We start from the raw sequence: 26,734 nt of genomic DNA on the forward strand, positions 1-26,734 counted from the left end.
TCCAGCATGGAACAAAAATATGCCATACACCAGACTAAAAATCTTATATTATAGCTAGTCCTGCTGTATAGCCAGGAATAGTCCCCAGTGCTGTTTAATTAGCTTATATAGACAAAATGGCAGAAATTTTCTTTTCAATTTTCTTTTATTTCTTTATGTACATACATAAGCCAGATGAAGTTCTGCAATACAAAAACTGCTTCCCCAAGCAGCCTGTCCCTTGACAATTAGGATATGACCTTGGGAAAAGAAATATGGGTAGAACTCGCAACTATGATGGGAATAAGATGATTTCGAATGGAGCATCTGTATAAACTCCAAATTCACAATGAGGCAAATGGTGAAGACAAAGCATTTTGCTCAGGGCCTTGCCCAGCTGGATTATGAAAATTCTCCATAAATGGAGACTCCACAACCTCTCTGGGCAACATGTTACAATGCTTCCCAACTCTCCTTTTGAGCTTATTTTCCTTGTAGTGCCTTCATTCCCATTTGTAACCATTGCCTCCTGTCACTCAGTATTGAACCTCACAGAAACCTCTGGCATTGTCTATTCTGTAACCTACTACACCCTCTCATCTGACTCCTTTCCTTCAGGGTAAAGTAACCCAATTCCCAAGTTCTTAGATTATGTGATCCAGCCCCAGAACCATCTCTGTGGCCCTCCTCTGGACACCCCTGTTTGTCAGTATTCACCTCCCTTATCTCCAGGCATCTTATGGTTTATCCAACCCACTTGAATCCTTTAAGGCAAGACACTAATGAACTTCCATACCACATAAAGGAGATGTGAGGAAGGGGGAGAAAACAAGGGAGAGTAGTTTCCCAGATTCTTTTTTATTAGAAAGACATCTTGTAGATGTTTTTTTGTTGTTGTTGTTGTAAAGGCTATGCTCCTAGTATAAATAATATGATTTTATACAGACATGGTAAATCTGCTAATGCACGTGTGTGTGTGTGTGCATATAGATATGAATGTCTGTATCTCCCACTGTGTGGCTTAAAGTGGCTACACACCAAGTGCTTCAGACAGCCCAGCTTCAGGTTTTCACCTGCACCTGCCATTCCTGCCTCTCTTTAGGCACCCTTCCCCACATTCCTTTTGTTTAAATTAGAGATGTGGCTTTCCCTATGAGAGGAGGTTACCTCAAAATCTGACCTTCCGCTACCTTAAAGGCACTTGGGCTCTTTTTCTATATTGGTCCCAGGTTATAAGAGAATTTACTTACGTACTGATTTTTGCACTGCTCTGAGAGCAATATGGTACTTTACAACCCTAAACCTTTCTTAGAGGCAGTTCTGTAGCATGGATGAGGTTTTTTTTAGCACAGACAGGGTGTCAGTTGACTTGCAACAACTAACCTGCCTCCATATAACACTGGCTAGCAGAGTGCTATGAATTTCCTTTATATCAGCTACTCCTTACTCTAATTTACCTTTCAAGTGCACTAATGAAATGCATTGCTCCAGTCCATCTGTCTTTAAAAATAAAAAAAAAACCAACCCACTACCCCAATTCTGCAGCACAGAATAGGAGAGAAAAAGAATCTAATATGACAGAGACAGGCTCCTATCATATTTGTAAAACTTTCCTAGGAAGGAAATCCTGTCAATTTTCAAAAGTTCCTCGTCTATCCAGACATTTCATTTAGACCTGTGTTTTTGTGTATAATAAATTGCTTCTAGTTGGCTGAAAATCATTTTTAGCGCTTATCTCTGTGATCGGTTACCCCTGCTGTTCTTTAATGGCCTTCACCTCATTATGCAACTAGTCATTAAAAGCTTAGTATCCAGTACAATGGTAGCTTATGTAAAGTGATCTATGAGAGCTTTATATAGGCTTACCAGCCGCAGCCTTAATTTTACTCATTCGTCTTAATTTTTTGTAATCATTTTTTGTAAAAAGGGTATAATGTCAGGCATGCTTCCCTGCGACTGACAGATCCAATCTAGCAGATAATTACCATAAGGAAATTGATGTTTTAGTGTGCAGGGGAGAATTTAATTTACTCAGACATCCTACAGTACAATGCATTCCAAAAGATATGAGGATTTAAGTTTTTAAGAAATTAAATTTCACTATTTAACATGATTACTTATGTTGAACATCATTAACTAGCTTTTTTTTTAACTGTTTGATATAATTACAAGAGCAGTTATGTGGTCTAAAATCCAAAGTCGTCTTTAAATAAGGGTTAAGGATCCATGAAGTATAGAAAAGAAGGTTGCATTCTTTCTTTCTCCCTCTCCAACACCAGCCTTCCAGCAGCAGCATTTAAAAATCTATAGAGATTAACTGAGCCAATGTATGAACTATAGAGCTTTTTCCAATGATGTTTTAATAGATACTTTATTATCAGCCCATTCCACCTCAACTCCAGCAGTCAGGAAACTCTTTAGTTCTATTCACAAATACAAATTGCTTATAATGTTTCAAAAAGATAGAACCATGAAAGAGTTGTGGATATCCCAATTAAACAAGGTGATTAATTTATGTTTAATTTGGGGCATTTGATTACTTTAGTTGAAACTCATGTCATTAAGAATTAGATTAATTTAATTTATCTCTATTAAACTGTTTGCTCTTCATGAGAAAGCATTATTTCTAACATAAAGCATGTATACCTTGCAAGCAGAATACACAAAGCATAACCAGGAAGACCCAAAAGGTTGAGTCTTTCAAAAAACAATTTTTTTAATCTTGAAAATCCTTCTCATATGAAGTCCAGAAGCTTTGCTTGTTCACTAAACTTCCGTATTAGTAATACTTGAACCTGAAAATTAGAGCAATGGAATTTTATAAGCCTTCTCTTTTTTTCTTATTTGTTTGTTTGAAGTTTTGCTAAATATTTTAAGACAACTTTCTGTGTTTCATTTTGTCAGGAGGTTGTACAGTCAGAGAACAAAAAATGCAAAATTGCCAAGAGTGTGTGACAAATACTTGTAAGATGCCAGATCTGCTGATAGAATTTGAATAGCATGTGCACAACTGTTGTACAAACAGAGCTAATGCTGATTTAAAATATTTTCTTATGACATTCTTTTCATTCTGGATTGAAGTGCCCTCTCCAAAGATAGGAAGCTCCTATCATGTGATGTTCTAGGAATTATGCTGGTCAGAACCTTGACTGACACCCTACTAGGGGCACAGTCAGGACATGGGATCTTTTCTTCCTCCTGAAACTGGAGAAAACTCATGGGCTCCTAACCACTTGAAAATAACTTCTGTTTGTCTTTCCTTGAAACAGCTTTGTCAAAGGCATGCTTTTTGTATTTGCAGAAGAGAAGCTAAGAAACTGCAAATAGAAGGAGGGAATTATGTGAGTCAGTATTATTTCTAAAATTAAATGTAAAACTGTGCCATTTTTAGTTACAACCAGAGATATGCGGTATAAAATGGAAAGAGCATAATGTCAGTTATGACATCAGTCCTAACTTCAAATTAGTTGTTTTTAGGAAGAACTGTGCTCATAAGAATGCCCCAGAATGCAGAGAAGAGCCAGTCAATAACACCAGAAGCAGAGCAGATATGATGACTCTGAAGGGACGGCATGTCATGAAGTCAACATCTCTCCAGGTCATGGCTTACCTGGGGGTGACAGCAAGGAAGCAAGAGACAGCAGCAGTGGCTATAGCAGACATTGCCCGCTGGCATGCTGTCTTGAACAATTTCTTTTTCAAGTTAATAGATCCACTTACAACGTAAAATATTTTCTCTGTTTTTAACCATGATCAAGTTTCTGCTAGCCAAATCCTTCTACAGAATTTCTTAGCAAATTAAAACAGAAAAGAAATTATTAAAAGAAATTATTTCTCTTTCTGAACCTTGCCAAAGATTCACCAGTTTGTATAAAAATTCCTTCTCTGAAGAGAAAGAAAAGATCTTGCCTGGTAGATATTTGCCTAACCTTGGCTTGCCTGTGATTAAGGCGGGGCCTTGGCATCTGAGGAGATGAAGCAGCTGGGGAAGCTACATTTATCATCTGTCCCAACACAGCAAGGCCTTCCTCCCATAGGTGTTTGCAGTCTTTAAGAAATCGCAGTCCTAAAACTTTCAAAATAAGTAGAGAAAAAATTATAAAATTCAATGGGCTCCCAGTCAGTAACCCTGACAGTACTTTCTGAACCATTGCCTGCCTTAAGCAGTCTAGACAGGAACTCAGCTGGTGCGTGACGGACATCCCAGCTGTGCCTTTGCCAGGCACTGCATCTCCTCCCCTCAAAAAACCTGATTGGCAGTAGGTGCTTTGCAAACTTGCCTATGCAGTATGTGTATGGAGAACAGTGCACACATAATCATGCACATTTTTATTATATGTATGTATAAACATGTATATAAAAGGATATATAGTGTCAAAAGTATGTCCTTTGTACACTACATATATACAAAAGCATATAAACCCAAATTTCAGCTGTTTACTGTAGCATGCAGATGCATGGTGCTGTCAAGTCCAACCCAGTGGCTTTTGACCATAGGCAATATTCTGCTCTTTTACAAGACTCTTTTTATAATGATTTTTTACACCATCCCCAGAGCTGTGAAAAAGCAGTGAATTTTTTTTTTTTTTTTTTCTGTTTCAGGGTGAGATTTGTTTGGGGTTTTTTTACACAGAGAAGTGTGTTTTACTTTTCTCTTATTCTCTGAAGACAGTTTTACCTCATAATTCCAAAAAATTGTTGCTTCATTCAGAGGTCAGGCATGGAAATTTTTACCCTGAAGGGTACAATTTGCATGAGCTGTTTAGGTGGGTGACTGAGAAAAGTGGGTTAGAGTGGAAATTATTGCACAACATTGACATAGACATGTATGGGGTACCGCTTCTGTTACAAACTAGTTTATTAATGAGAGCATGTAGCAGGATATGCTGTATCCTTTTGGCACTTAGCAAAAACCCTAGCTTCCACTGAAACATCATCAGAAACCATATTTTAAACTGGTAGGTGCTCTTGTATTTTTTTCTTCCTTTTTATTTGTTTTTGTTTTTCTTATGAATGAGCAGTTTGATGTCACTGTTTTTAGTCAGAGAAGGAAAGATGACATCCCTTACACTTGTGCAGAGCTGGGACCAGACTGCCAGGGATTTCCCTGGGAGATCTGAGCCTCACCTCTCAGGTCTTTGAAGACCTGAGGTGTTTAGAAGACATCAGGATATAGTTCATGAAACAATCCCACAAAATAAAAACATGTGGTCCAGGATACTCTGTGGCTAGAGGTGCATATGACTGAGCCTGTCACTGCATACTGCAGGCAGCCATGGACATGTCTGAAGGGAGCACTGTTTTGCATGGAAAATGGACTTTAAATGCAATTTTGGAAACATTAAGAGAGTTATCTCCCACTCAGGAGAGAAGGGCAGACAGCATCTCATCTTGCTTCTTTATAAGGAGACAACAAATATGCTCTAGGATAAACTCCTGGAAATGGCAGCCCCCCTCCCGCTGTGCCACAGCCATACATCCCACAGGGCCATGGCTCCTGGCTCTGGGAGGTGTTGGGACAAGCACGCAGCCCTGACAGTGACATGTCACCACCTCTGGGCCAGCACCTGACTGGGCGCCGCGGCCCTGTGCGGGCTCTGCCGCTCTCCCGGGGGGCAGCCATTTTGCAGCGGTGACCAACCCTGTGCTGATAAATCTTTCCCCTCGTCAGGGAGTTCCTGTAAAATGATGTCAGATCACTGACGGCTCTTTATGGGCTTCGCCCATCCCTGCACCCGCAGGCCAGGGCTCCACTGTGAGCAGCCAGGTGGCCCCGGCCGCCATCAGGCCCTCGGTGACCTTGCCCCGTGGGGCAGCAGGTGAGCCCCGGCTGGTCCGTGCTGAGGTGCGGTGCCTCTGGAAAGCAGTGGGCCACAGGCTCCGTCCCAAGCAGCACAGGTCTTCCAGCTGCTCAAAGGTATGTGCTTTACATTGTTTTGGGTGGGTGTTTTTTTTTTTTAAAGTACGGGCTTGTGGAAAGCTTCCTTGAAAGTTTCTATTAAGTTAGTCTTAAAAAAATCTTACCCTGTAACGGATTCTTCCTTAAGGCTTTCTCCAAGTTACAGTCATTTCAATTCTGGTTTTCTTGTCATTAAACAAACGAGTTTGATTGAATAATTATGTTTTATTATAGCTGAGGATGTCTGATATAGTAGAGGGTGGGTTGAGTTTTTCTCTTTGGCTGTGAACCGCATTTGTTCCCTGGAGCCTCCCACAGCAGTCGTGACCAGGAAGTGTCGGGCAGCGCCGCCATTTTCCAGAGGGGCAGCAGTCGCTGGGCCTCATTCTGTGAACAATTACACAAGCGCTTAACTTCATCACGCTAGAAGTTTCTGTTAATTGCTTTCCCCAGTAAATATGTACATAAGCAGGGCTACCAAACGGCTAGATAATCTCTTTTCCAGGTATTTTGACTTTGCTGGAGAGAAAGAGGTCAGGGAAAGGGGTGGCATCAATGAGGCTGCAGGGCGGCCTGAGGGAAGGAAGCTTTCCTGAGTGCTGGGGAAGCTCAAGACTGGGACATATTGCTGTTTTCCTTCATGACATTATCACCACAGGCAGGCTGACAAGCCTTTCCTTGCCATACCACTGTTCAAAAAAAAAAAAACTGTCAAAGTGGAATATTCATCAGTGCCCATATTTGACATAGCTTTTATATATGAATCAAAGCTACTTGTCTGTAAATTCCTTACTCAAGGAAGAAGCAGTAAGGGGTGATCAAGGTTTGGAGAAGTGCAGGAAATGAGCATGGTATCAGTGAGAGAAAGAGTGCAACTAAAGTGGTCAGCCCTGACAACTTTGAGAAAGAGGGAGATGAGGCTGGAAAATACACGGACTGGGGGAAGTGGAGATGAGGGTAAAATGACTGGTGACAGCAGGAAGGTAAAGGGAAGGGGATGTAGACGTGAATGTGAGTTAAAGGGCAGACCACAAGTATCACTTTGTCAAAGAAAAGAATCAAGTGTCTGGGTATGTAAACAGCTGGGAAAGGATAGGTATATAGGCATATTATATAAAAGTTTCTTTCTACTAAGGGCAAAGGCAAAATTCCCATGGCTTTATGAACAGATGATCTTGGGTTTGCAGAAAACCAAGAAAATCTATGGAGAAATTTTGCTACTACTGAATTCATTGATAACCAGTGATTGCAGAGTCAAGCAGATACTGATCACCTGAAAATCCCCCACACATTATCTAGTGACAGCTCTACTGAAAATGCTGAGTGCGTTGTCCATCTCCCTGATCCCCAAACTAAAAGAGAAAAGGAATAAGAGAACAAGCCCAACCTCACTAAGCTGTCTGAAATGCTATGAAGCTAGACAAAGAAACTGGTTTGGAGTTTTGGTTTTTGTTTCTGCTTTGGACATTAGCTTCAAGAGGTGGAGGAAAAGTATGTCATACATATGAGGACTAAAACTGGAAGAAAATGCATCTGCCCCAGTAACAAGCATACTGTTTGGTGTGAACATCTGGAGTAACTTGCATGTTTACTGTGTTCTGAACTCTGGCAGCTGGAATGAGCAGTAGGTTGAGTACTACCTTGGTATTTTATGTATTCTTTTATTCTTTTTCATAGAAGTCTGTAAGGAGCTGAGTTTTCTTTCTGGTGTGTACTGTAGCTAGGAATAATAATTGTTCAGATAATCTGTGTGACTAATGCATAACTTACTTGGATGTAAGGTAGACTTACAATGCTGTGGCCTAAAGCCTAGCCTCTTCTTCCAAACACATGATTTTAAAATGAAGACAAAAAAGCCTCCTCGAGAATTATCTATCTTAATTTAGGATTCTTTCATGCTGGTAAATATTCTGATTTATTTGTGTTAGAACTTTGCTTAATTGTGATGTGGCCAACCAGCAGAAAGGCTGTTCCTGACTTCTGTGGGCTTGGAACAGGCCGTTTTGCTGGCAGATAGAGCATGTTCTTGAACCGTGCCTGCACTGAAAACAGAGCCAAAGGTATAATATCACACTATGGTACCAATTGATAAAGAAGACTGCTGAGCTGGTTTCTCACTAAAGTCACAGAATTCAGGCAGTGAAATCCCTGTAGCATTCAGTCTGCTGCAAGCTGTGCAAGTAAGTGAAAAAAGAATCAAACTAGTGGATTTGTAGCTAGATGCTAGAAAGTAGATAGATCACTGCTTACGATAGTTATTCCATTGAAAACTTAGTTATTTTTAAAGTAAATCCATCTTTGTAACCAAAGGAAAATATTTTTAAAAAATACTGAAATCTTCTTTGTTTTCTATTTCTGCTACTACTTCTCTTCTATATGGCAATTGATTCACACTCAATTCATTCACTTCCTTCTGCTTACAGCAGAAATGTAATATACCAGCAATTATCTGCTGTAATTTCAAAGAAGTTTCCTGCAAGTGAAGAAATAAAAATTAATCATCATAGTCTTCAGTTTGAAGATGTCTAATAGCACATGAAAATATTTCTGTTGTGAAATCAAGTCAATATTTTAGAGCTTGATAAGAAAACATCTAGTAGGTGTATATTTAGACATTTAATATTTAGTAGCCACTGAGATTTCTCTCCAGTTTGGAGGCAGAGGGTCCAAGTTTGGGACACATCTTTGACCCACAAGTATTTCCCTAACCCATTGAAAATAGAACATGGAATTAAGCCTGATTTATATACAAATTGACCTATGTCTGATCAGCAAGGGACTTTCTCCAGAGAAGGAGATTTGAGTTGAATTTGAGAGAGATTTGAGAACTGTCTGGATGCAATCCTGTAAAATGTGCTGTAGGATAACCCTGCTTGAGGAGGGAGGTTGGACAGGATGACTCACTGTGGCTCATCTCCCTTACCCATTCTGTTATTCTGTAAGACTTCACAGATGAAAAAAACTTGCATTCAGAAAAGCCCTGTAAGCATTTAGTTACAAGTGAGGTTGTACTCCTTCTGACAAGGTGTTTGTCTCAAATCCTTGGTCCAAATCTCTGTAGTGTGTTCCTGGGGCAAGGGGAGAGGCTTCTCCTTGCAGGAAAAATGCCTCCTGCTCTCCTAGCTGGGTCTGCAGCTGCACTCTCCTCCCTGGCAGCTTTTGTGTACTGTAGACAGACATCAATTCTTGTGGGATACTGTATTATGCACAGACTTCTCTGCATGCATGGTGTAAGGATTTGAGTGCTCCAGTCAGAGCAGTGAGGTCTGCTAGGTAACAAGGGGAACGTGTCAGTGCCTTTGTTCTGCAAATATATCCTTTATATATATATCCTATATAGCTTTCTGTCTCTATATCCTAATTCTTCATCTTAGGACAGAAGTACCTTCTGGTATCGGGTAGTTTTTGGAATGATCCTGATTCCTGCTGCATGCTTTCAAGCAGGAACTAGACTATGGATGTCGGATAAATATCCCAGACATTGACTAATCCTAGTTTGGTACACAATAAGGAATAGCACACAGTTTTAAATATCAGACATTTGTGTCTAGTAATGAGCATTTCCAGTTTCAAGATGACTGGCATAAAGGCATCTGTGTTTCATTTTATGACAAAGAGAATCCAAGAAATATAAAAGGACAAGGAAAAAAAGCATATTTAGTGATAACTCATTGTGTGCATTTGCCTGTGAAAAAAATTACAAATTTATGCCAAGCACAAATGTCCAGGGCCACCCAGCTTCACAGCTGATCTAAACTTCTAAACAGGGCTTCCCATAAAGGTGTTTCAACAAGCACCTTGCCTTAACATGGGATGCAGGAAGGGATCACATGGAATCGAGTTTGCATCCCAACATACCAGAGTGCCAAAGAAAGCCTTCATCTCGGCAGTTCCCTTCACATCAGAGGAGAAGCCAGTATAGTAGCTTTGTTGTGCTGTCTGTCTGGTGAAAGAGGGGCCTTGGCCAGAGATGTGCTTTATAAAGAAGATTCTCCCTTACCAGCAGAATCAGTTGAGCCCAGAGCAAGCTGTATAGGCTGTGTGCACAGCAGCTGGGACATGCTGTGCATGACCCCAGCTCCAGCTCTGCCTTGATTCAGTCAAGCTCAAGTACCCAGCACCACTGTAACCAAGTCAGCAAAACATCAATTGCTGTGGGCTGGATGGATCTGCCCGGAGCCCCAGGGACAGCCAGAGCAAGCCTGAGCTGGAGTCTCTGCTACTATTGCAGCACTGCCAGACTGCAGCTGTCTTGGCTAAGTCAGTCCATGCTAGAGGGCTCTATCTCCATATGCAAACATGACCTGTGAGTTATTACAGGGTCTCCATCCTACCAGCAATTCTGACTTAATGTCAACTGTTGCTCCCAGCCATACTCTCACATGATCTGATACATACCACTGCAAAATCTCAGGTGTGCTGGAAACATTGCTATATCCGAAAGAAGTGTACTCTTCATGTTTTCTTTTTTTATTATTTTCTTTATTATCTCAAGTCCAGTGTGGAAGAAATCTAAAATTTCTGTTTCATCTCTGAGATTTGGCTTTCTTTTTTGTCAGTGTGTTTTGTTTTGTCAATTTATAGGAATAGAGGTTCTTGACGATGAACTTGTCCTTCCTAACTTTAAACACAAGTTTCTTCAAACTGCCTGTCTTTTTAAGATCAGCTTTACATAAGTTCAGAGCTCATACTGAGCAGTGTTTTCTCTCCATTGAAGAGGAGAGAATTAATGAGGGAAGGCATAGCTAAAAGGCTCACTAGAGCTTTTATCAGAACCCTATCTAAATTTTAATAGCAGAAATCATTAAAAATTCTGCTACTTATTGAGAGTCTCACTACTTCCTTTTTTCAAACAGGCTGATATATTTCTGGGAAAATCTTTCCCACCATATTTTTCACATATACTTCCTATTCCAAACTGAAAAGAACGTGGCACAGATTTCTTCTTGATAAGTGTGTGCACAGGCAAGTTCCTTAGCCTCCCTTTCAGGGAAATTTCTGTCTTTGTTTAAAAGCACATGTTCCCTGAGCAGATAGTAATTTACATTTTTGGGATGCCATCTGCACTTTATCTTGTACTTCTAGGATGGGATGAAGTACACTTAAATGTTGGTGTTAAACTTTCAAAACTTTAACTTACAAGAGTGTCAGGCTGTTCTGTCAGTGAAAATTTGAGATTTTTTAGCTTACAGGAACTGACTGAATTGCATTTTGTCCTAGGGATTTGTAATCAAATTGATTTTCTTTGATCATGCAGATAAGTATTAATGATAACCAGAAGTAGAATCATCAAAGAAGTAGATTCATATCTATCCTTAAAGTACTTGATCTGAAACTGGCAGATTCAAACCCTGTGGATTTATATTTCATCCATAGTTCCTTGGCACTCTGTATTTATGATAGGAGGGCGATGAGAACCTCTGCCTCTGGACACTTACGTACCTCTTCAAAGCAGCTGGGTAAAGTAGTTTCTTTCACAGCACATGAATTGAGGAGGCGTGAAGGGACAAGGAGTGGAATCTCATCAACTGAGAATTTATTTTATTCAGAGAAGGCTTTGGTATTGTTATACATATATATGTATTATATATATAAATATGTGTATATATGCATATACACAAATGCAATTTCACGACACTTTGGAAAATGGCATGGATTGGCTTTAATGCAATTAAAAATGTGAGTTAGTTCAGAGGAGATTTCTGTTCATTAAATGAAATAATATTTCCCTCTTCTGTGTGCTTTAGCATTTACCCTTTCCATTCTAGAAGCTGTTTTCAGTGTTGTGGTTCTTCTATTGCTAGCTCTCTTCCTAAAGAACAAAACTAGAGTAGGAGAGAATTCTTACTGTAAAACAGAGGTTTCCCAGCAAGATCACATTCGAGAATTAGGCATGCCTATAGAGTGAGTGTCTTTTAGTGGTCTGATGATCATTGCTGCTGCAATGGAGGAAATTACTATATTCCGTACTCAAAACATTCCTACAAAGTCAAGCACAACTATCAACGGTACATTTATTCGTGAAAAGAAGCCTAAAAAAAAAATGTAGGTGTTCCTCTTACATCAGCTTATATCCTGTTGACAACTCAAATGACACTAGGCCCACTTATTAGTTTCTAGTGGTTTAACTGACAACTTTTGGTCTCATAAAATGTACTATAAATACTATCTGCAGCACAGCCTTGCTGTTCAGTGGTACACCAAGTGTTCAGATGGCTGAGAATGCTGTTTCCCAGTGGGAAATGTGGCATTTGGCAATCATTTATTCTGATTTCCTCTGAGGATATGAAGGAAAGATTTTACCAAAGTAATCCCTGAGTGAAAAACAAGCAACAAAATTATTAATACCAAAGCACTGGACTATAGAATGAATTCTGAAGTGCAAACTTTATTATATCTTTAAAGTAGATAGGGTGATTGCATACTCTTACCTCTATAGGGAAATATGTTTGTGCTTTCCACACATGAGTTTGTGGGGAAATTGCATGGGATTGATTTCATGAGTTTGGAAATGAGCCCTGGTGTTGAGAACAACTTCACAGCCCCAACTCTGAACTCACTTGGCAGCATGAATGTCTTTCTCCCACTGAAGTCACTCCTGCCAGTGGTTACAACACAAAGAGGGTTTAGCTTATAAAGAAAAAATTGTGATATAACAATGTCCCACCATAGGGTGAAAAAAACTGGACTTGTTTTCATCTGGAATAAGACAGCTTGTAGAGAGGGAGAAAAAATCCAGCCCAAGCACTTATTGCTTTTGATTCCTGTGGAGCTATGCTGCCCCTATCTTGTCAGGAAAATCAGGGAAATTGTGAGAAATTGTGAAGGGCAGGTTCATCCAACATAAGATTAACACATTTGCTGAACTTTAATCTCATTTTTCTTGTACTTAAGTTTACTATGTTCCTCATTGCAGTGAGTTTATAGACAATCTCCCTTTATTCTTGGCCTCCTTCTTAACAACATGGGGGTTATGGGGCTGTGCTCCTACACCACCTTAGGCAGCAGGCAAACTGGTTCGTGACTTTCAGCTGAAGTGGATGTGATGTGGAGATCACAAGATATAATAAGTTCCTAACAGACATTTTAGGGAATTCATACCTGTATGTAGAAAAGAGTGGGAACTGAGAGAAAACAGAAACCAGAAAACGAGAGAAAACAGAAAACGAGAAAACCCGTGCCCCAACTAATGGCAGAGGGCAGGTGACCAGGAAACCTGTGCTTATTGCCAGGTTGCCAAGAAGTGTCACCCAGAGGCAGCCATTAAGTACACTGCCTCTGTCTCAGCTAAGTGTGCAAAGGATATAGGAAGAGAGCAAGAGGAGGGGAGAGTGACAGAGAGACACATGGCAAGGTCAAGGTGGCACAGGAGGGGCTGAGTTTTACAGGAGTGGAACATTTGAAGAATGAGAAATTTCATTCCAGAAGAAATAATACTTCATGTTCAAATTATTGATTTTTTAATATATAGTCAATAGTCTGTATCTTTTTCACAGTTTCTTTTTTCCCTCCCCACACTCATTAACAAAGCTTGTGACAAGATGGAGTTAGCAGTTTGAGTGGGCTGTATATTTACCTCTGGAAGATTTTAGCCATCACTTAGAAGAATATATTAAAATTATCAGGAGAAGATGCAGATGCAATGCACTGAAACAGTTAAATGCTACTCTCAGAATAAGACATGAGACCTCAACCCCTTTTTTTCAGTCTCAGAATAATAGCTTCCCTGCTGAAGCAAACAGAAAATGAGTTGCCTGTGCAGATAAGAGAACCTTAGAGTACCTTGAAACTGTGATTCAGCACACTTGAAGTTACTACTGTTTTACAAGAAGGTGCTGACTCATTTACTAACTACCTGCAAAACAATCTAGAAGTGTCACTCTTTTTCTCCAGAAAAAAAAATATACATTACTATCAGTAGCAATCACAGTTCACAGAATGGGTCAGGATGGAATGGACTGCAGTGGATCATCTGGCCCAACCTCCCTGCCCAAGCAAGGTCATCCCAGAGCACATGGCATATGATTGCCATCAATTACAGTCATGAAAAAAGGATGGCCAGAAATGGCTTTTGGGGAGTCACATGATTCCACACTTGCCAAAGCTGATCAGCCCATGTTGGAAATTATCGACAACTTTCAGGCACAAATCTGATCATTAGTCACAAGAGGTGTGCTTGTTGGCCTCTGGTTTTAGAAGCTTATTCACTTGTGGTCTGATGAGGTAGGAAAGGGATTGATCAAACTTTGAATGTTGTCAAAGGAACTGATAGAGACAGTGAGAAGGCAGTCAGAAACAAGTACAAAGTTATTCTTTCTGCTGTTTCACGCTTTTTAAGGCAAGTTTAGGTGAACAACCAGATTTTTCTTTCTTTTTTATTTCTTCACAACAGCAAGGAGATAAAGACTATCCCTGCAAAAAAATTGGTAAATGTCTATAACAATTTATTTGGTAAGGTTTTTATTGTGAGGCTTTTTTCATAAAAAATAACATGATAACTAAAAGTTAATTTTGTTCAGATTTCCTAACAGCAAATGCCCTAAAAATCCTAGGAAATGGCAGTTAAGCCATTAAGTCATTAATTCCTGGATAGTCAATCCCAGATGATGTAGCATTCAGCACTGCTCTCTGATTTTATCCAGCAGAAGTGATACTGCCCCCATGCAGCATATGACCACCCATACTGCAAACATCCAGTTGCTTCCACACACATCCAAATTGACTCCAGCTTCAGTAATGTGAGATCTCATATGCAAAAATACTGCACTGAGTAAATACACAATGTTCCTAGAAGTTTTGAGCTGTGTTCAAGTTGAAAAACAGTGCTGTGAAGTCCTCCATCACCTGTGCCTTGCTTCCTGTTTTCATACCTCCTCACATATAAAATAACTTTTCAGTAATTTTGAAGTCCTCGTGCAGTCTACCTGTCTTTTACTGGGGAATTTACTGAAATGGATGCCAAAGCAGCACTGTAGCAAAGAACCAGGTCAAACTAGTATTGATATAACCTTCTCAAATCACTCTAGATGGAAACAGAGGGTGAAACTATCCCATGCTCCTTCTTCAAGAGTTTAATAAAATCACTTTTCTTCTTGTAAGTTAAACCATTGTATGGAAACCATGAGCAATGATCAATTTGCAAATGTCATTCTCATTCTCTCTCTAGATCACACCCAGGGAAACTGTCTCCTCAGCAGACCTGGACAATGGATTCAAATTGCTGGCTCTGCATCTCTCAGGGTAGGATCTAAACTTGCGTTTTCTGTATTTTAGCTGAACAATTTATTTAATTTATTCAATGTGTAAAATGAGCCTACTGCTGCCATTTGTGTTTTTGTATAGGACTGGCTGTATTAAAAGCTGCTGATATAAAGTAATATGAATCCCACCATAGACTGGCAGGAATTAAGTGCATAGTTGCTCAGAGGGATCTGGACTCTAGCAGTTGTAAGATGTGCCTGGAGATCAGGGGTTTGCCTGGAAGAAGCAAAAGTATCAGTAGGGTTAGAGTTTGGTGTTGAGTGGAAAGGATAGCACATACATGCTGGAATTGTTTGCACTGGTGCCTCTTGTAATCTAGCCCAAAGCTTTCTTGTACTGCCTTGCCAAAGTGCCTCAAGTCTGTCCAACCAGGAGATGAGAAGCTAGGCCACTTCTTATGCTTTTTCTTACAGTTCCCTGAAGGGTTAATTAGTACATAGCAATAATAATAATTACTTGTTTTTTTACAGGGCTTTTCATCAATAGAGCCTAACCTTAGTTTTAGGGAAACTAAGGAAAAAAAGCAGATATTTGCCCAAATTCACACATCTAGTGAGGCGTAACACTAAAGGCAGCTTAGTTTTGTGTGAATACACAATGTTCCTAGAAGTTTTGAGCTGCATTCAAGTTGCAAAGCAACTTGACTTTTTTTTGCATACGCCCCCAAAGTCTGACTTTGGAACTGAAGAATTAAAATTAGCCTGCATTGCACATTCCTGAAGATTTGTACAGCTAGAAATGAGAATTACCACAAAATATTGCATAAAAAAATATCTCCATTGAAACTAGAAGAAACTTGGACAGCAAATTCATTGGAGTAGGATTTTAATCCAAGAAAAAAAATGCATAGTCTCCCATGAGTGTGTATACAATATATAATAGTAGTATAACCTTATGACACTATAGAGGTGCATGACACTACAGAAAATACACAAACACAGGACAGTCTCCACTGGAAGAGTTTCAGAGTTGAGCATTTGGTGATACAGATCCAGGGGTGCACCCAGTCTCCTCTGCATTAGGTTTTCATGGGGTTTACAAGAGACAAGACAATGGGTAATCATAGCCCTCCTCTCCATACTCAGGAGACACACGAAAATATTAATCTAATTTATAGCATAGTGATTTAATATCTGTTTTTTTTTTTTTTTCAGGAGGGGTGTAAGATTGATTTGTAGGTACATCCATGTCCTCTTGCCATAATTTTTTTTGAGAAAAATTATTAGAGCACTGATTTTCAAATCCCACATGTAGCTAATTCCTCAGGTGTATGGCTATAATGGAGTTTATTGCACCATGCCCTTGGTCTTCCCTTTTTATGGAAAATTTATTTATTTATGACGATCTTTGCCCATCATGTAGCATTTCAGTATTATCCCTTTAAATATGTGAGTCTGTTGAGGTTCTTGCAGTGCTTCTAATTCTGCTAGCTGCCAGGAACTGCTCTGAACATTAGCTAAAGCCTGAGGTTTTTAAATTTTTTTTTCCTTGTGTGTCTGTGCCTTGAAAACTGTTAGTTACAGCTGCGTGGCTTCTGCACTTTGTTCTTATCATCTAAAGACCTAAAGATAGAGTGCATTTTCTCCTCTAGTGATCTGCTACCTGGCCTTTTCATTCTCTCATCCTTTGAAAAACTTCTGTTTCTGCTTCCTCCTAAAGATGCTTCCTCCCCACCTCTCTGGTCCATAATTTCCCACTATGCCTTGTAGTATTCAATCCAGTGCAGGAGGTATTAAAGCTGCTGTAGAAATGGGAAAAGCTGCTGGCAGCTCCCCATCTGTGGAGGATTCCCATGGGGAGGGGAATTCTCTGAGGGGAAAAAATGGGAGATGGAGCTCTTGTGGCTCCACCTGTGCTGCACAAGAACAGTCAAAGGATTGATGCAGAACCCAAGCAAATTTTATCTTGTTGGAGGAATATCTGTTTGAAGAATAATGTGGTAGTAATTCAGAACATCACTTTGGCTGATGCCTCACTGTTGCTTTTTGCTTTCCCTACTGTTTCACATTGTCTCTGTGTGACACTTACAGACGCAAAAAAATAGGTGTTGTTTGCAAAGAATTCAGAGCAAGAATATAGGGAGTGCTTGTTTCCTGGAGATTAGTTTATACTTGGTGTGACTCAACCCTGATAAGATCAGCTTATAAGAGGATAGCTGATCTTGATTTCTGATTCAATTATTTTTCCTTTTATTTCTTTAAAAAGTTTATTTTTGATGCAGAGTGATATTTTATAGCTTGCATTCATTCCTAAAGAAGTCAGAATGCTATTGCAGTCAATAGTGGAAGGGTTGGATTTAAAGGATCAGTCTTCATAACCTATGTATTAGGTCACCTTTGTCACACAGCTCACTGAGGTGATGTTGCCAAGGTTCTTGTTCTCATACTCAGACTGTATGTGTGCTCCAGAGAAACTCTGTGCCTGAATGGCTCTGGTCTGCAGGACACTCTATATATAGGCTTCTGCTTTCAGGAAAAAGAGTTGAATTCAGAGGCAAAGGCTTAGTCTCAAGCTACATAGGGCCAGTGGTTGGGTACTCTCAGAATCCAAGCCTAAGTCCCCTTATTCCTCGGTGTCACCTCACATAAGTGTGTATGGATGAAGTGAGGGGCAGAGAGGAAGACTCTTAAATGGGAAAAGATTCAGCCAAGTTAGTGCAGAACTCTGTTTCAGTGGGAGCATTTTTGAGCTGAGAAAGCTGTCACTGCCAAAATTGCCAATATTGCCACATTAGTTAAGGGTGAGAAACAAACTCCAGCAGTGCCACATATCCCTGCTGGGGTGCTGCAAGCAACCACTGCAGTCCTTTTTTTGGCAACATATGTGATGTATGAGACAAGCAGTTTAGGAGTACTGTCTGTTAGCCAAGACTTCTTCCAGGGCAGCTGGAGGATTTACAAAATGAAAAAAAAAAATTTGGGAAAGTAGTTTTAAAAAAAGAAAATAATGTGGACTATTCCCATTGCTGAATTATTAAGAATTATAATTATTTATGTGCAAATTGTTCATTTCTGGTGAATATTTAGTGCATGGAGTAGGTGAGAGAGAATATCTAAAAAGGAAACACAAGACAGATGAAAAATTTCAAATTTTGAGATCTGTTATTAAAAGCTTTTACTTTGTGGTGGGTTTTTTTTTGGCTGGTTGTTTTGGATTTTTTCTGTCAGTTCCTCAGAAGGAAAACAGTTTCTCAGTAAGGTCTGAAGTTGAGTGGTACAGTGAGAATTGGCATGAATTTTATGACACCTACAGTAATTGATGTTTAAGATCAAATTTAGACTAATATGTAATTTTTGTTACAACTACTATTTCCCTAGTAAAAAAATTGTGTCCATAATTAAAAGACAAGTCAGAGATATCTAATGGCTCAAGTTTACAGGTCTACAATACATGATGGTATACTCCAAAGTATTTTTACTAAAACTGTTGATGTATAGGAAGAGCAACTTTTTTTGAGGCAAGTCTGAATGTGCTCCCTTCCACGCAGGATGCAATTCTCAATGTTGTCCTCTCCCACCTTCTGCCCACACAGATTATGTGAGAAGTGTTTCAGTGCCTTACTATACATAGTCAAGGCTTCTTACTCTCCTGCAGAGGTCAGTGGGAGGTGATGAAACCGAGATGTGGGAGGAAATGAGCCACGTAGGAGTGAGCTGGTGGGTCCTGAACCTGGGAGGCACTGGGAAGAGATGGGTCAGCTTCAGCCGTCACATCCAGCAAACGTCTCAGTGGGGGTGCAAGGGAAAGAGTTGGTGCAAAAACAAGTGTTAATACTTGTGTGGAGGTGGAGTGGAGCTTTTGCTTTAAATGAGAAGTTTGAGCTGTCTAAATGAAGCTGAGGGGAAAGGTGGGACTGAAAGATGCCAGTTAGAGGAAATTGTGAATATGTTTGCAGTTCCCCTTTGTGAGCTGGCAGAATGTGTACTGGGACAATCTCCAAATAGGCTGGGCAGAAATTATGTAGGAAGTGTCATGTATTCCAGTGAGTTATAATAGGAAATTTCCCATGGCTGAAATATTTGTCATTACCAGATTTGTCTTTCTCTTTTAGTAGGTATTATTGTTACAATCTATATAGTTGACCAGACAATATTCCTCAACTTTCATAACTTTCCTACCCTCTAGTTGGAATCTGGTAATGGAGAAAGACAAAAATTTCAAGTGACTTTCTTAACAGTTTGGTGGATTGTTTTCTGGGTTTCGGGAGGTTTGGTTTGGTTTTTTGGGTTTCTTTATTTTTGTTGTTTGTTTCTTTTGTTTGTTTGTTGGTTTGGGTTTTTTAACAAAGTAATTTTTTTTTAATTGGAAGCGTCTATCTGCGCTAATAAGAAGCCTATATATAGATCTAGCTTGAAGGTCTGAGTTCTCCATAAACTGGTCCAAAAAAGGAGAGCCTACTCCAAGCATCTCTCAGCGTTGGAAGCTCAGTGACAAATTATCTACTTTGGGGGAAAATTAGTGATGTGTTAATATTTTTTTAGATAGTGAATTTTAATTAAAGGCATATTACACAGCAAAATTGCAGGGGAAATCTCACACAGCTTTGAATGGGACCTGCAACTTACTCTTCCTTTAGATGATATGTTAAGTGTGATGGCTAACCATGACCACTGAACAAGGATTAGAGCAGTTTCTATGTAACTTGGCATGCATTTTTCAATTTTTTTTTTTCTCAGGCAAAGATTCCTTCTGGGAAGAAAGAATATTCCTCGCCTAATTTTACAATGGGAAAAAGCTTTTGTTCACAGGAGTAGAGCTAAGTGAGGAATTGGACACAAGTTCTCTTATGTGAAAAACCTTCCTTTGCTGGTTTTAGAATTCCATGAACATTTGTGAGTTTGTATATGAACCAAGCTCCACTGGGATGGACAGTACCCATTTCCTGCTCAAGGAATCTTACTCAGCTTTAGGATGTCAAACGAGCAGAGTTTACATTTGTTTATATTTCAATGGAATACACATGACTGGTATAATTGTTGGGTAGTTTTTTCTTTCAAACCCAGTGAAATGAAAAAGGAGATGTGTATTGGACAAAACACTGTTTCAGAATTAGAAAGGAAAAAAGTGGGGTAGAAAAGAGGAACTATTTTATTAGGCTGCAACTCACATTCTTTATTTGGCATCTATTTCATTATCTCCTATTTCCTGGTGATAACATAATGTCCTCTTTTTTCCTGTTACCCAAGCACTTTACAGAAGATGTGTTGCATGCCTGTTGGCAGTCATGGACAATTTGACATTCACAGCTTATTACATGACTTGACATCAGTTCTTTTTCAAAATACCCGCTCGCCCATCAGTGGAATACATCTTCCTATTGCTGTGTTACACACTGAAGACTAGCAGATGTTACCTGCAACAGGTTTTAAGGCTATGGATCCATTTGTGTGCATCTGGACTGAGCTACCCTTCTTGGATATTACCCTTTTTGAAGTCAGGGGTGTTCCTGGCGGTCCTGAGGACATGGGAAAACCTATAACTTACTAGGTGTTACAAAGAAACAACTCTGTTTCAGTTTCTTCCTGGGGTGGGTTTTAAACAGCAGATTTAGAGGAGCTGTAGGGTCTTCTGTAATCATGGTGAGTGTCTCACTGCTTTGTGAGCAGTCTAAATATGTTCTTTGAGACAGGTTCCCTTGCTCATGTCAGGTATATTTCCATATGTAAATATAAAGCCAAGCTGACATCTGCTCTTAAACTTGCTGAGAAAGGTTCCTCTTCACCCTGGAGACTCAATTACTTTCCAAGCATGGTTCCCCCTGCTGCCATACAGCATGCAGCTCCTTCTTTATGGCAGGCGTGGATCTTGGAAATGTCACCATCTCTGAACTGCTCTGACTCTCCTCTTCCACCTGGTGCTTGGTCACAGTGTCTATCCTGGGCCCTCAGCAAGAGACAAAGATATGCTTTTGTAAGACAATACACCCACTCTCCTTTTCCACAGCCCTCTGTTCCACTGCTGGGAAAACCTGCCCTCCTCAGAGTGTCTGCCAGCACTGCTGCCTTAGCTTGATCTGGCCTTACCCTGAATCTTAACCTTTTGGTTTCAAATGTGTGGGTTGTAGCTGTATGGATCCACAGCACAGAGACTTCTTTACAGCTTTCTCATATGTACCAGTCTGATGGAATCATCACTTCTGCAGTCAAGGGCAGGACCTCCAAAATTATTACCTGAATCTATCCCTCCCGCATCTTTTTTTTCAGTCACCCAGCAGACACTCAGTATCTCATCCTTCCATCTCAACTGTTCATCTTCTTTGGGGTAAGAGAGAAGATACAAGTAAGTACCTCACCAATGGGAACAATCAGTGACTTCTTTTCAATAATTAGTGGGTTTCGGTCAATGAAGGTTCACAGTCAATGTCAACATTTTCTGTCTGATGAAAGTTTCCTGAGTTCAGTGATGCATTTTCTTTTCAGGTTTGACAATTCATTCTGTGGGGACTCCAGTGCAGACTGTGAAGTAGTTAGATTTTCTTTCCCACTTCCACTCCTACCTTATGTCCAGGCATTTTTTCCTCTATTTTTCATTATTTGTTCCATAATTAATATACTGAATTTGAGATTGTTGCACATTTGTTCTTTGTTGACATCCATTTGCCCTTTTACCAGCACTTCTTGGTTTTGTCTGGACTGAGCTAGTGTCTTTTAGGGCTTTTTTAGCTATTTCTTGACCCATAAAGATGAAATTGTTACTTGGACTTTCTGCAGAGTAAGGCTTGTTTCTTCTCTGACTTTATTTTAAGAAAAGTCTTGTTGGTGCCTCCAACAATGCTGAGTAGAGATCTATGTGAATGCCCAGGTATCTAACAGAAGAACTTAGTATGCTTTTTTAACTTTTGGTTTCAGGTTAAAGTCACAAACCCAAAATCCTGAATTTCTCAGATGTCTGATTATACCAGTGTTCACTGCAGTGGTCAAACACAGTTACAGGATATCCTGCTTTTTGGCACCAATCCTAGCAGCACTCACTGCAGAACTGCTGTGGCAGTTATTTAACTTCCACTAGGCCCTGAGCTGCTGAAGACCATACTTTGTGTAAAAGTGTTTTAAAGAATTCATATGTGGATATTAGATATTACTATGCTGAGCAAGAAGCTGACGAACCCATAGCCAGAGAAAAACTATATTTAATCTATAATGTATAGAGTATCTATTAATCAGCAATGGTTCCTGAATTGCTAACATGCAGAAGTTAAATATAACCTCATATACAATATTCTACTAAATTCCCTCAATTCTCCTTCTTTTAAGTTACTTGCAGGGAGAAGCTGAGTTATACACTTGCTAGAGAAAGTCCATGCTTTTGTTTTGTTTATGTAGATATTAAGACATGCCTTGTCCCTTATGTTTCTTATCAAAGAGAGTGACTAGATCTGAGAAACACTTGTGTGGGAATGTGGAGAATGAGTTAGGATCTTTATTGCATTTCCCAAGCAGAATCCCAGGGAAAAAAAATTATATTCCATAAATGACATAATGTAACAGTATCATATCACTTGTCAGTTGAACCACCAAACCACTCAAAATGCCTTCCAGGACTATGCTTTTTTTTTTTTAATTAGGCATCATATTCAACATAAAGACAGATTTTCCTGACTTATGATTGTAAAATTTGCAGGATTCCACTGATAATCTTACTGCAGGTGACATTTGCAGTGGTTCAAGGCATGGGGCCTTAACTGAGGGACATTAATGTCAAGAGGACATGGATGATAGAAATATCCTTTTAAGTACATCCATCCCTTGCAACCGGGGCAGCTTTCATGTGTGAATGCACTGTCAGTTCCTAAAGCAGCGAATGTGAGTTTGGGATGATCTGGTCTAAGAGCAGAGACTGCAGAACAAGAAATTTCTGTCCATTGGAGCTTTCTGCCTCACCTGGAACATCTAGTGCTTCAGTGGGTGGGAAATACTATGGCAATGAGGAGGCAGAGGAGAAGGTCTCTAGCTGCCTACGCTTTTCCCCATAAAGGTACACCAGCCCAGTGCAATGATGGGAACAGAGGAGACCTGAATAAAAGAACCCCTCTTGGCCCTTTTGAACTGTATAAGCATGGATCTTCGGCTAGGACACCTATTGTATTGAACAGTGAGCAGCTGCTGCCGATATGAAATTGAGACCTGAAGTCTATTTAGAGAAATAATTGCTTTAGTTTCCAAGATGCTCCTGGAAATAGGATCTAAACTTCTTATTATGATCTTACCTGGCAAAATACAGTATGTTCTAAACAATAATTAAAATTCTCAGATGAAAAATTCTCAAAGAAAGCAGGTCAGTCTTTCAGGTTTGCAATGGCAAAAAATTAGGAACAAACAATCCTCTTGTAAAAAGGAGAATATTATTTTTGTCCTGCTCTCTTATCAGAGTGAGGAATAAAACACCTGCGCTCATCCTTTCTGGGGTAGTTCTTGGGACTGTATTTTTCACTGGGAGTATCTTTCCTTCGAAAGAAAAACATCCAAACCAAAGAGAAATAATTTGGATACCTTTGTTTTAGCAGCCCATCCCACAGGATATGATGCAGAATGCTCTATTGTTTACATTTCTCCAGATTTACTATTGCATTTTGGTAATTCTCTTTCAAGTTGTTCCTTCTTAAATTATTTTTAAGGGATCGTGCTTCTCAAATGATTCCAAAATTACACAAAGTTTTTAAAAGTGTGGGCAGCTAGCAGTTTCTTGCATCTTGCTGTTAAAGGCCCATGTTCCTTTCTTATGCTGACAATCTTAATAACTTTTTCAGAATGGCAGAACTGAGAGTGCACACAGTGAGGGAACATAGGTAGGGCCTTAAATACACACAAAAAAAAAATCCTTCATATGGGTATAATCTTAGAGTCACTTCCTAAATACTATCTAATACTGGGAATCAGGACATTGGTTAAGAGGTTTCAAATTCTGAGAATTCATCTCCTGCATTTTATAGTTAAGAACATCTTTCTTTTTTTCTTGTAGTTCACAACAAAAATTTTAAACACTTGCCATCTCCCTTTTAAATGTGACAGCAGGACTAATAATCTTTTCTAAGATTCAGCTGAAAACAAACTTTCTGTACATAGGATCCAAGTTTTGAACCAAACTTGGATGCTATTATTTGTTTATCAAATAAAAATAGCATAGCATTTTAGGACTTCACCTCCTACCTTTTTATTTCCTTTTCCCCTTCCTGTTGCTACTAGCCCATATGGTTTAGAACTGAGAACTGCAGGATCAAACCTTCAACAAATTATTTATTTCCAGAATTTTTTACTTTGTTTGCACCTCTGTCCTTTTAAGTCTTTGTTTTTAAACGAAAACTCTACAATGACTTCCCAACAATCCTCTCTTACTCTGAGTGTTCACTCAACTTTTTCCAGAAGCATAGATCACTCATTGGTCTCATGGTTCTCAGCTGAAATGAAGTCTCGTGCATGACTTCTTAAAAAACACTAGCTTTGATGAGTGAAATGACAAATGTTCAGCCTTTATCTCTTTATCCTCTGGCTGATGCCATGCAAAGATGTGAATATCAAGGAAGAGCGCCAGCTAGGCTTCTGCCTCATAGCATAATCGTTCCCTTTGCTGTTTATCACACTAAGCACCACAGTACCCTCTTCCTCTGTGAGGAGCCTCCTGATGTGCTGCTAGCTGAACCCTGCTGCTGGCAAGGGGCTTTTGGGGACTGCTGTACCATCCATAATGAAAAAATAGCCTCCCACTGCAACACATCTTGTTCCTGTGACACTGTCTTGGGGAAGGACAGTGACAATTCCTCTTTAGGAATATAGTATCAATGTTCAGTGTCCATGGAGCTTACCTGTATTATGTCACAAAGCATAATTAAATTATTGGAAAAAGAAAGGGAAATATAGAGAATAATTGATAGCACAGTTCTGTGGGCCATCTATTTTCTTTGGGGAAAAAGAGAAATATATCTTTTTGAGGGGGGGATCTATTTTCATGCCTTACCTGTTTTCTACCAGTATATACAGATAACAGATGGCTCACTGTCCATTTTAAAAATTGCTGTGGAAGCAATTCCTTTTGTGAATGAAGTTAGTTTTCCCAACAACTGAAGAAGTCCAAGCCTACAAAGGATTTTCCCACTGTACCCAGGTCTCCTTTGCCTGAAAGAGCTAAAAAGAAGAAATGTGCAGAAAACTACATGTGTAGGTTTCCCTAAACAGCAAAAATTCAAGGGAAAAAGGGTCTTAAACTCGGCACAGGAACATAATTTCCCAGCTTTCTGATCTCTGCCTAGGTTGAAAATCTGTTCATTTACCAGGCATAGAACCTGTTCTCTAATTTTTTATTTCCTGCACCAATTTTTCCTGTCTCAGCCTGTTAGAGTGCATTTCAGGGGTGCCTGCAGGTTTGACAAGTTACATCAGCCAGCAGTGAGAAGCGTGGGTGATCAGCATCTCATAAGTTTGGACCCTTCTACCAAGGCTTTATTGGCTGGAGTCAGAGAGCAGGGGCAAAACACTTTGCCCACAGCCTGACTCAGAGTTCTCTCTGCTTTGAGTGATGCTGACAGGAGGCTGAAAGCCATAAACCCAAGCTGGGCTTCACAACCCTAGCAGAAAAATTGCATCAGTTTATTTGTGACTTAAGAAGGAAGACTCAAGAGCAGTTAATGTATAAGCAAGCTGATCTATAATTACCCCAAGAATGAGTTTGAAAGCATTTTTAGTGATATAAAATGTAATAGCAGTATTACATAAACATTACATAAACAATCACACCGTCTCTAAATGGTTGCGTGCTACCTCTTTTGACAGCTGGGGTAGAAAATGGATCACTGGATGGTCATGAAATGAATACTTTCCCTAATCAGAATGGAGAGCTTTATTACCCTTATAATTACTTGTTTAGCAGTCACTTATTAATTTTTTTTTAATTCATGAGTAATAAAATGGGCCTGTTTATTAAATAACATTTTAATTGAGAATCATTTTTAACATGGTGCCAAGCTCTTAATGTTTTCTCCTATGCAATTACTTAGATAAATGCTTGTATTTCTGAAAACTCTGTTGACTCCATAAGACAAAGAAAGCCTTCCCTGGTATACAGCCCATATAACAGGCTCCAGATGCCTTAGCTTCTCTCAAACAACTATTTTTAACATATTGCAATAGAATATTGCTTATTTTACTAAATCACTTTCACAGACTTCTGATAGATACTGTGTATTTACAGCTCATTTGAATTCAAATTTAATATTTTGCTCAGCTAAATTTATTACTGACTGCACTGGAAAGCTTGCATTTAAACATTTTTTTAAAAAAATTCACATTTTCATTAAAACACACCTCAGAGGCAATGTTGACAAATTGTTTTGCAAATGTCTGCATACTACTTGGCCATGCATAAAACTTGTTTAAAACATTATGAATGTTGATGTAATGTTGAGTAAATATTTTAAGTGTTGATTTTGAAATAGACATGATCACTCTGAGGAAATGAAAAGGTCTTTCTTTTCTCTCTACAATAAAATCTGGGCTTCAGGGGTGGGGGAGGTTGTTTGGCTTTTTCTCTTTGCTCCTATTTTTTAAAGTAGGTTCAGCATAATCAGGGTGCCTCCTTGTTTACATAGACATACTAGCACAGTTT

The 26,734-nt window shown here is 39.4% G+C and overlaps 1 protein-coding gene across 4 annotated transcripts in view; it reads left to right on the plus strand.

Moving 5' to 3' along the window:
* The first annotated feature begins 5,593 nt into the window (after window positions 1-5,593).
* Window positions 5,594-26,734, plus strand: part of IKZF1 (IKAROS family zinc finger 1) — a 108,683-nt gene continuing 87,542 nt past the window's right edge. For all 4 annotated transcript variants that reach the window (XM_053986180.1, XM_053986154.1, XM_053986161.1 and 1 more), the window contains exons 1-2: window positions 5,594-5,896; window positions 15,045-15,118. In XM_053986180.1, the coding sequence (XP_053842155.1) occupies window positions 15,085-15,118 (34 nt within the window). In that variant the 5' untranslated portion in view covers window positions 5,594-5,896; window positions 15,045-15,084. The remainder of the gene's footprint in view (window positions 5,897-15,044; window positions 15,119-26,734) is intronic.

Source organism: Vidua macroura, chromosome 1 (assembly GCF_024509145.1).
Source record: "Vidua macroura isolate BioBank_ID:100142 chromosome 1, ASM2450914v1, whole genome shotgun sequence".
NCBI classification, from domain to species: Eukaryota; Metazoa; Chordata; class Aves; order Passeriformes; family Viduidae; genus Vidua; species Vidua macroura.